The sequence below is a fragment of the Cricetulus griseus genome, chromosome 8, assembly GCF_003668045.3.
Source record: "Cricetulus griseus strain 17A/GY chromosome 8, alternate assembly CriGri-PICRH-1.0, whole genome shotgun sequence".
NCBI lineage: Eukaryota > Metazoa > Chordata > Mammalia > Rodentia > Cricetidae > Cricetulus > Cricetulus griseus.
This window is the reverse complement of record NC_048601.1, coordinates 90,761,912-90,772,059: the sequence shown is the minus strand read 5'-3', so window position 1 is coordinate 90,772,059 and position 10,148 is coordinate 90,761,912. Positions and strand designations below refer to the sequence as shown.

The window sequence follows — 10,148 nt, the reverse complement described above, 5'->3', positions numbered from 1 at the left end:
TCAAAATCTTTCACCTCAGCCTCCTGAGTGTATGTGCTGGGTGTGGTATAACACGCCTTTAATCCCAAGACTTGGAGGCAGGGGCAGGATCTCTGAGTTCAAGGCCAGCCTGGTCTACAGAGCAAGTTCCACACCAGATCTACACAGAGAAACTCTATCTAAACAGACAAACAAAACAAACAAGCTGGGCGGTGGTGGCGCACGCCTTTAATCCCAGCACTTGGGAGGTAGGGGCAGGCGGATCTCTGTGAGTTCGAGACCAGCCTGGTCTACAAGAGCTAGTTCCAGGACAGACTCCAAAGCCACAGAGAAACCCTGTCTCGGAAAAAACAAAACCCAAAAACCAAACAAACAAAAACAAAACAAAAAACCAAAACACAAACAAACAAACAAACACTTCAAGGAAAAGTTAAGCAGGGAGAGCAGTTGGGAGATGGAATGCAAAAAAGGGGTGAGAGGTGGAGGGTAAACCAAAGTGTAGGGTGTACTATGGAAAAGCCGTATGGAAACCTACTATTTTGCAGCCCAATTAACAAATACAAATTTTAAAAGCATCTAGAAGGAAGATACCCTGCATAGCTGGAAAATGTTGTTCATAGAAGCCACGGGTTACTGAACAACACCCCAAGTGCTTGGTACGAGTATGTGCTCCTGGTCAGAGGCAGTTCTTGCTGCTCCTCTCGAGTGTCTATCGCAGCTAGATGATAGACTCCGTTGCTGAAGACGTGGCACACTTTGGTTGCAGGATATAGAGAAATCACCCTGGAATTGAGCTGGAAACTTCCTCCCTGCTGTCTGGATTCCTAGTGCCAAAGATGCTATGCAGGCTGCTGGGAGAGAAGAGACATAACAGTTTCACCCAGCTATGAACCCTGTGAACCACACTACTCACTTGCCAGGCCAGGTGAGCTCAATTCTGCAATAATGGCACAACTGTTAAGGGAGTGACCAACCACTCCCTGCTTAGATTTAAGGCCTGCTCCAGAGAATTCACACCTGGTATTGTAAATCTGGTCAAAAACACCTGGCTAGGGAAGTTATAGGCTCTAGCTAGGAACCTACTTCTGTTGTTTAGCTGAATTGACACAGTATCAAAACTGCCTTCTAAATATCTGTCTATAGCCCTAGACAAATGTATTCTCAGCCTCCATAGAAGGCTCCTTTGCAGTGAACACCTGTGACTATAAAGACTCCAGGCTTCTCCAGGTGCCAATAGTAGATGACGGCTGGATGCTTGGAGCTGAACCAGACATTTACACCACCGCTTCTCAGGTTTGGGGAACCCTGCAGGAGAAGGAGAAGTTTGGTGAGCAGGAAGGAAGGCTGCAGAGTGCCATCTTCCGGGCATGACAAAACTTGCATTAATGAACTTGGAGCAGCTGTGGCCACCTGTACTGGGCCTGCTCGAGGCTGGCCCTAGCAACAACCAGCAGTGAATGGGGAAGGGCGTCACGGGCCTGCGCATCCCTCTGAATTACTGACTTGTGATAGGTTCAGGGAGAGGAGGATCCTTGTCTTCAGTTGTGCACACAGTGCTTAGCCCGCCAGGCTCCCACGAATAGTTCCAAGTGTGTGGTCATACAGATGGCCCTGGTTAAATTGGGTGGAAAGGGGAAGAAGAAAAGGGGTGTGAGGGAGATAAGAGGGGTGAGAATTACTGAGTGCAGTGTATACATGTATGAAGTGGACAGCTCTATTACTAAACAAAGGAGAGAATGGGTATGGAGTAGGGATGGACAGAAAAAGCCTACTGATAACACTGAGAATGAGTGGCCATGAGGAAAGGACAGAGAGGCTGTTACTTCAGGGACTCGTCCTTGCCTTCATATGAACTCAGAGGTTATGATACATTGTTTCCACTGCTTGAGAACTGTGGTAGAAAAGGGCAACTGTTCCAGCTGGCAGTATCTGTTAGAAAACCATCCGCCCTGACAGCACTCTTTTTTTTTTTTTTGGTTTTCTGAGACAGGGTTTCTCTGTGTAGCTTTGGAGCCTATCCTGGCACTCGCTCTGGAGACCAGGCTGGCCTCAAACTCACAGAAATCCCTCTGCCTCTGCCTCCAGCGTGCTGGGATTAAAGGCCTGCGCCACCAATGCCCAGCATGACTGCACTCTCTTTAACACAGACCTCGATGCTAACCAACCTGCTTATCAAATTTAGGTTGGAGGACAGGAAGAAAGCTATCAGAATCTTCAAGCAGGTCTCTTAACAAAATAACATAGTGGATACAGCTATATTTCATTTTGGAGAATTTACCCAACTCTTGACCTGACCTTGAGTCAACAAAAACCACCCCTCACCACCTTGAGATGTGCTGAAATGGGCAAGCCTTTTCTATTATTTCCCAAGAACCTTTTTTTTTTTTTTTTTTTTTATGTCCTAATCTAGTCTGATTCTCACGGATCTCTTTCCTCCCATCTCTAACCTAAGCACTCAGCAAACCATTCACTGGGCTAGCACAGTGAGCTTTGTTGTATTACACACTCTCCAGCCTAGTATCACTGAAGAGCTGCTGGGCAGAAGCAACATTCATCAACAGAACAACTACTTGATACTGCTCCAAACAAGTGGGCTACGCATTATGATGGGCTTTCCCAGTTTCCCAGCTGAGGTTCTCTGGGCAGCATGCTGTTTCAACCTATATTCAATCTCCAGGGAAGCAGAAGGCTGGGTGTGCAACTCAACACCCCCACCCCATGCTGCCTCTAATGCAAACACTACCGCCCAGGTTTGTCTCATTCTTGTTGAGACAACCATCAAGGTTCAGGAAAAGGACTTGTGTTACACCAGCAAATGAGATAACAACATCCCCAGTCAGGTATGGTGACACACCTGTAACTTGGAGCTTAGGAGTTAGGAGGTAAAGGCAGGAGGATCTCAAGTAGGAAGCAGACTGACCTCAGGCACCCTGTCTCAGAATAACAACAACACACCAACCGAAACAAACTAACCAAGTGTTGTCAGGTTACTGGGAAACCAGACATACTTAGAAGATGAGTGCCTGAAGTCCCCACTCTTTCAACCAAACTCAGCCCTGTTTAGATGCTCTTAGGGAAATGTGCCGGCTGCATTTCATAAATTCTTGATCTCACACAAGGACAGGTGAACTTTTAGAATGACTGCCTTTGATATGGCTTGTCTCTAATGGCACTTCTGTTCCAGTGAGCTTCGGGTCCACTCCACTTGGAAAAATCATCTGTGTCCTTTACTTACTCCTAACTGCATTTTTATAACTGTAAACAAACGGCAGTATGTCTGGTCCAGCTAGTCCAAAACTAGCTAATGGAGTGCTGGTTAACATGCCACATACAATTTCTTAAATCTCCACAACTCTAAGGGATAACACAAAGTTAGCTTACCGATGGGGAATCTGAGGTACAGAAAGGTGCTTGATTCCATCAGTCACTGTCAGCAGAAGGCTCAAACTGGGCCTGTTTTCCTCCAACCTTCACCAGTAAAAGCTACAAAAAGTCATACTTTAAGTACAATATTACAAACTCTGTGTACATGATTTAGAAAGTCTCTTAAGTTTCTCCATAACTCTAGCTGTAAAGGTATGTCATCTCTAGTCTGGACCTATACAGGACTATTTTGGGTACGGACAGTTACAAGGGTATTACTGCTAAATAAGAAAAGCTCCTACTTAAGAATTTATACACATGGCATATTTGTATTATGGTGTGGCTGCCCGAGGAGAGGTCCTGAACCAAAAAGCAAGCAGGCATCCAACATTGCAGCTTCTGGGAGAGGGAGGCTGAGGGTGTTAGATCATGCTGAGGTATTTGTATCATGCAGAGCTACTGATGGTGACTGAACTTTCTGGGCCATCTCTAGATTAGGAACAGCCTTGCTCAAGGCAGACAGCAAGGATGAATCTTCCTTGTAACCAGCAGGTAAAGAATTGATGCTAGAAATGGGAGGACTGTTTGCTGGGAGAGGGCAGAGGAGAGCTAAGAAGCTCCAGGGGCCTGACAATAGCTGCCCAGCTGGGAAACTGGGTATATAAACGACAGTCTGATAGGGTGTCTATTGATTCCGTGCACTTAGAGGTGATCTGATTACAGGGGCGCTGACCACAGAAACATGGAGTTTCCTCCAAGACTCAAGTCAGGAATAGGAACGGAGAAAGCAGATGGCTGAGTTTCCAGAGCAGATACAAAAGGAAGGAAGCATCAATAACCAAGGCAGAGGGTATGGAGAATTCAAGGATGAGAAGAGAAATCCCAAGAGGCTGGCTAAGGACAGAGGTCACAAGGGAATGAGAGGCCTGGGGTTTGGTTAATCCAAGCAGACACAACAGACATCCACTAATGTCTGTGAGAGGGAGTCAGAGAGCCTAAGCCAGCTCAAGTGCTTAGTGGCTGTGATGATGGGCAGTAGAGACAAGATTCTTGTAGATGAGATCCCACTAGCGTGTCTGTGCCAGGAATGATCTGGAAGACGCCATAGTCATAGGCTTCTGTTGAGGACAATGTGGAGACTGAGCAGGCTCCATTTGTGAGGAGCACAGCCCTAAAGCAAACCAGTTTCTATCAAAGAAGATAACTAAGTACTTAAGAGTACTTGCTGATCTTACAGAGGACCCAGGCTCCATCTGTAACACATTCCAGGAGCTCTGATACCCACTTCTGGACTCTGTGGGCACCAGGCACACATGTGGTTCTCATACATACTTGCAGGCAAAACAGCCATATACATAAAACATAAATAAATCCTTATTATTATTTGGGGATAAGGTTTCCCTGTATAGCCCTGGTTGTCTGGGATCTCTCTGTAGACTAGGCTGGCTTTGATCTCAAACATCCTTCTGCCTCCCAGTGCTTGGATTAAAGGCATGCACAACCTCATCCAGCTAGTAAATAAATCTTTAAAGTGAGAGATATCTCCGTTCCTATGAAGTTTATAAGTCACCCTGGAAAGTACAGTCATCAGCCAAGGTAATTCATCTAGATGACCTTTAAGCTTTGCCCATTTATGAGCAACACAACCTTGCTTTGCCATTGAAACTGTAAAACTTAGTACTTCTTTTTTCTTCTTCAGCTTTGGAGCCTGTCCTGGAACTCGCTCTGTAACCAGGCTGGCCCTGAACTCACTAAGATACGGCTGCCTCTGTTTTCCAATTGCTGGGATTAAAGGTGTACACCACCACCACCACCACCACCACCTAGCTTCTGTTTGTATTTTTCAGACAGGGTCTCATATAGTCCAGACTGCCCTTAAACTCATTGTGTATCCAAGGATGACCTTGAACTTCTGATAAGGTCTCCAAGTACTGGAATCACAAGAAGGCACCACCATCCCTGGAATCTAGGTATCAAAATCTGGACTTCACACATGCTGAAACAGTCTTCTCAACTGAGCTACAGCCCCAGCCTGCTGAAACTTTCTTAAGCATCACATATAAGATTTAAAGTTTGTTTGTTTTTCAAGACAGGGTTTCTCTGTAGCTTTGGAGCTGTCCTGCCTGGAACTCACTGTTGACCAGGCTGGACTTGAACTCTCAGAGATCCACCTGCCTCTGCCTCTGGAGGGCTGGGATTAAAGTCGTACACCACCACCGCCCAGCCAAGACTTAAGTTTTAGGAACACAATTTCTTTATGTAACTATTTTTACTCGAGACAGAGTATCACTATGTATGTAGCTCAGGCTGATGTAGAACTAAACTACTCCGTCACCTTCAACACAAAACTGTTACTACCAAGTCCTAACATAACATGAAACCAACCCTAGACAACATACAAGTGACTGTTCTATTAAGGTTCATTTTCTATTTGGGGGTGAGGTTGGGCATTTTTGTGATAAAAATACAGTACTCTAAATGGCTTTAGTCCCCAGCCCAGCATTTTCTACGTTACACCTCAAATAATACAATAATCTAGTTTAACAGTTCCTCCAAGTTTACTATTCAAGCTGTAGACCTATTTAAAATGGAGTGTTAAAAATACTAACTTCATTGCCATCCTAGAGCCCTCATCCAGCAGCTGGTGGAAGTAGAAGCAACACCCACAGCTAATCACTGAACTGAACTGGAAGCCAGTTGCAGTGAGGAGTGATGAGCAAAGGGGTCAAGACCAGGCTGGTGAAACCCACAGAAACAGCTGACCTGAAAAGAGGGAAGGAACTCTTGGTCCCCAGACTGATAGCTGGGAAAACAGGCATGGTTTGATCCAGACCCCATAAATGTAGGTGTCAGTGAGGAGGCCTCAGAAATCTATGGGGCCTCTTGTAGTAGATCAGTACTTATCCCCAGCACAGGAATGGACTTTGGGAGTCCATTTCACACAGAGGGATACGCCCTCAGCCTAGACACATGGGGGAGGGCCTAGGTAGGCCCTATAGCAAAGGATGACAGACTCTGGGGAAAAAAAAAAAAAATCCCCCATGGAAGGCCTCACCCTCCCTGGGGAGCAGAAAGGGTATGGAATAGGTAGGGTGTTAGTGTGGGGCAGGGGAGGGAGAGGGAACTGGGATTGACATGTAAAACAATCTTGTTTCTAATTTAAAAAATGGGCCTGGCGTTGGTGGCGCTCGCCTTTAATCCCAGCACTCGGGAGGCAGAGGTAAGTCGATCTCTGTGAGTTTGAGACCAGCCTGGTCTACAAGAGCTAGTTCCAGGACAGTCTCCAAAGCCACAGAGAAACCCTGTCTCGAAAAACAAAAAAAACAAACAAAAAAGAAAAACAACTCATATGTACATAAACTCTAGATTCATACTGGCTAGTTCTAGGTCCATGCCATAAATAGAGCACCCACTAGCTACTGTGGCTACAGAAAATTTTCCCATTTTCCTTATTTCTAACATACCCTTTTGCAGCTAAGACTGTCTCCTTTCTGCTTACTCAACAGGATTTACCTTCTGCGTCATTAGGTATTTACTTGAGTTTAGCTAGCCTTAGAACACAGGAGGCACCAACTGTGCAGCATAGGCCTTAGATGATGTACTAGGTACAGAAATAAAAATTAAGTCAAAGTTATAATTAATTAGTAGGGATGCTTTACTCCTGCTCACAAAATGAATACCTTGAGGTAACCAGCATCTGTCAGGTAATGACTCAGTCACTTCAAGGAAAAAGTATTTGAATTTACAAACTGTAAGATTAACACACATTAATGAGGTCTTTTGAATTTATGAAAGCCCCACGTTTAAGTTAGTATATAAGTTAGTATTAAGCTAAATGTTTAGTCATCCTAATGGTTCATTTTTTTTTTATCACGCCAGGATGCAAGAAAATGAAAATTCCAGGACTTTCTTTGCATACTGTTAATGTGTCCTTTGATAGCTATTCTAAAACTTAATAGTCAACAAGTCCTGTGTTACAGAGGCTCAACCTTTGCAGGACTTAGTAAGAAGCCTATCAGGGCTGGAGATGACTCAGTAGTTAAGGGCACTGGCTGATCTAGAGGACCCAGCTTAGATTCCTAGCACCTAGACTGCAGATCCCCTCTGAAACCCCAGTCCCAGGGGATCTAGCACCCTCATCTGGCGCCCGGGAGCACTGCCCATGTGTAGTACACAGACAAAACACATACACAAATCCTAAAAACAAAAAGACCCAGTTCTATCCATCAGCTCAAAACTACTTTCAATTTCTTGTATGAAGTAAGATTTATGTCACCAAGTGCTTTGTCAGAGTTTGGAGGTCTACTTTAATCTTCTCCACACTTGTGAAGTCATCAATGAGGTCCTTTTCCCAGCCAAGACACTATCATCCTCATTTCCCTACCATTTTTTAGTGAGTGCATAACTATTCCCCTTTATCCATCACATCCTGCTGAAAGGGTGAAGTGCTGCTCTAGTTTGAGTTGCCCCAGAGGTCAAGGTTAACACCATCTACTACCTTCATTTGACCATGGCTTTATATTAGGGAAAGTCTAAACAACTAAAACTTTGTCAACAGTCATTAAACAAAGCACAATTAAGTATTCAGGATCTCGGGTTGTTTTTAATTATCTTCTTGTTAACTTATAAACTATCTCCTTTATTTTAATCTTTCCATCTAATAAGTTGGCAAAGAGTGCCACTACCAATCACACATATACAGAAGTTCCGGTTTTGTGTGTTTCTGAATGGGCTTTTAAGGACAATTCTGAATTACAATTTAGTCTTAGATCACTAAGAATTAAAAAGGAAGGTCTAAGTTGCCGGTTTCTAAAAGTATTTTAACTTAATAGATCAACTATAAAGAACTGCTAAATACTCTTTATTTGATATTACACATAGACCACAGTAAGTGCCTTTCAGTGGTAAAAGGCAGCATCTTTTGACTTAGGGAATTTTAATTAAAATGACATCATCAAGTTATTTCCTGATGTTTAGCCATTGCATGTAACAGACCAGTGAATGCAAACTGAAACACAGGTGAGTCTTCTCATTTCTGAGACAATAACAGAGTTTTCCCAGTGTTTAAACATACTCATATGCCCAGTTATATAAATTTAAGTATAAACCATTCAATAGGTTTAGGTGACACCCCCATCTTTGTGGAAAGTAGAACTTTAATAATTAAGTCCAATCCTATCTTGAGAAAGGGAGAGAAGTGATAGTATTTATGCAACTGGAATTGTTATTTTAAAAAAGATCGTATCCACTTTACTACAAGTCAAGTTTTACTTAATCAGGACTGTCCAACAAAAACATTGTTAGCCATTCATGATCTGAATTTTGGTGTGAATTAAATTATAATACACATTAAAAGTCATGAGACATTTGTTTTGTAATAAATAAGGCATCAGAATTACTCATTAGTAGCCTTTTTAAGGTAAGCTATTAGGTCTGCCCTCTCTCCCTTCTTCTTAATTCCAGCGAAGATCATTTTTGTTCCGGGGATGTACTTTTTGGGATTCTCCAAATACTCCATCAGGGTATCCTCTCCCCAAGTGATGCCTAAACAGAAAGGGATGCAAAAGTGAGTGTTTTATACTCCTGGTAAGTCTGCCATTGATTACACCATGCAATCACAGATGCAATCAATCTGTGCTGTGACTTAACAACAGTCCCCACTTACCTTTGTTCTTGTTGGCATCTGTGTACGAGAATCCAGCAGCCTGGCCTGTCTTCCTCCCGAACAGACCATGGAGATTTGGTCCAGTCTTATGCTTGCCTCCCTTTTCCACAGTGTGGCACTGGGCACACTTCTGAACAAAAATCTTCTTGCCTTTCTCAACATCGCCCATTTTTAATTCTAAAAATGAAAAGACCCAAGAGTTAGAGTAACCTGCTCACGGAAAACATACACCGGATCCCAATGACCATTCAAAATCACCCAACTACCAACCCACTGCTATTCTATGTCCTTTAACACCAGGACGGATGCTACCTCCTCAGTCCACTTGCAATACTCTCCAACGGCAAGCACACTAATTGGGAGGACCCACTCCCCCCCCCCCACACACACACAAGGCAAGTCTGTGTTCATGAAAGGTTCGTGCCCAAGGAAGGGAAATGGGAACCCAATTCAAACCTCAGAAGAAGGCAAGGTCAAAAAGTCACAAATATGAATTGGACTACAATTGCATTACAACAAAACCACTGCAATTCTAACGTTTCTGGGTGCTTAATTGCTGTCTGCGCTGCCAATTAAAGACAAAACACAGCAATGGTGCGGCGCGGGGTGTCCTAAGTGCTTTCATCTTCTCTGGTTTCATCTGGAGGTTAAGTCACTCTCTTGCATGAGTCCCGCACCGGAAGGCAAGGGAAGGCCGAGGCCGGGCACCTTCTCCCTCTCGCGCCCTGAGATCCCGGGGGTGACCACGAGGTCACCCATCCGAGCCAGTCTCAAGGAGAATGAAGGAAGCCACCCTTCGGGATGCCTGATCAGGAAATGCACCGGCCAGGTGCTGAGGAGCAGCAGCCTCCGCCGTCCGACAGGGCGGTGGGCGAGTGGTCCCTGGCGCTACGGACCCGGGCCCGGGCCCCGCGCCGCCCCCAGCCCCGCCGCAGCCCCTCCGGGTCCGCCCCGCGGGCCTCCTCGCACCCTTGCCGCCCCGCGTGCCTGTCACGCGCTCACCGCTCCCAGGTGATCAGCTCCACAGCCGCTGCGACCCGGAGACGGACGTCCCGCTCTCTGGCCCAAGGACACGCCGGCCCGCGCCTATGTACCGGTGCCGGTGCAACCGCACTTGCTCTGCCCGCCTGCGGGGCGACGT

At 45.2% G+C, this 10,148-nt stretch overlaps 1 protein-coding gene and 1 long non-coding RNA gene across 3 annotated transcripts; both read right to left on the bottom strand.

Annotated features, from left to right (window-relative positions):
- Positions 1-303: 303 nt before the first annotated feature.
- LOC107979353 lies at positions 304-4,753 on the bottom strand. Its single transcript, XR_003487715.2, has 3 exons — positions 3,361-4,753; positions 1,483-1,590; positions 304-1,284 (listed from the first exon to the last, which is right to left on the bottom strand). It is a non-coding gene; the product is annotated as an uncharacterized LOC107979353 (long non-coding RNA).
- A 3,434-nt stretch (positions 4,754-8,187) lies between these two features.
- On the bottom strand, positions 8,188-10,148 carry LOC100757098 (cytochrome c, somatic). 2 transcript variants are annotated; one of them, XM_027429609.2, is made up of 3 exons: positions 10,010-10,148; positions 9,008-9,184; positions 8,188-8,886 (listed from the first exon to the last, which is right to left on the bottom strand). In XM_027429609.2, the coding sequence occupies exons 2-3, from the start codon at positions 9,174-9,176 to the stop codon at positions 8,738-8,740; spliced, it is 318 nt and encodes a 105-aa protein (XP_027285410.1). In that variant the 5' UTR covers positions 9,177-9,184; positions 10,010-10,148; the 3' UTR covers positions 8,188-8,737. The 2 variants fall into 2 exon arrangements, with proteins under 2 accessions (XP_027285410.1, XP_027285411.1); XM_027429610.2 differs by having other exon boundaries at positions 9,995-10,127.

Excerpts from the sequence above, each read along its gene's own strand:
- LOC100757098 (XM_027429609.2), bottom strand. The coding sequence starts at position 9,176 with ATGGGCGATGTTGAGAAAGGCAAGAAGATTTTTGTTCAGAAGTGTGCC. Across the intron at positions 8,887-9,007 it reads AGATGCCAACAAGAACAAAG|GCATCACTTGGGGAGAGGAT; the intron begins GTAAGTGGGGAC and ends CTTTCTGTTTAG.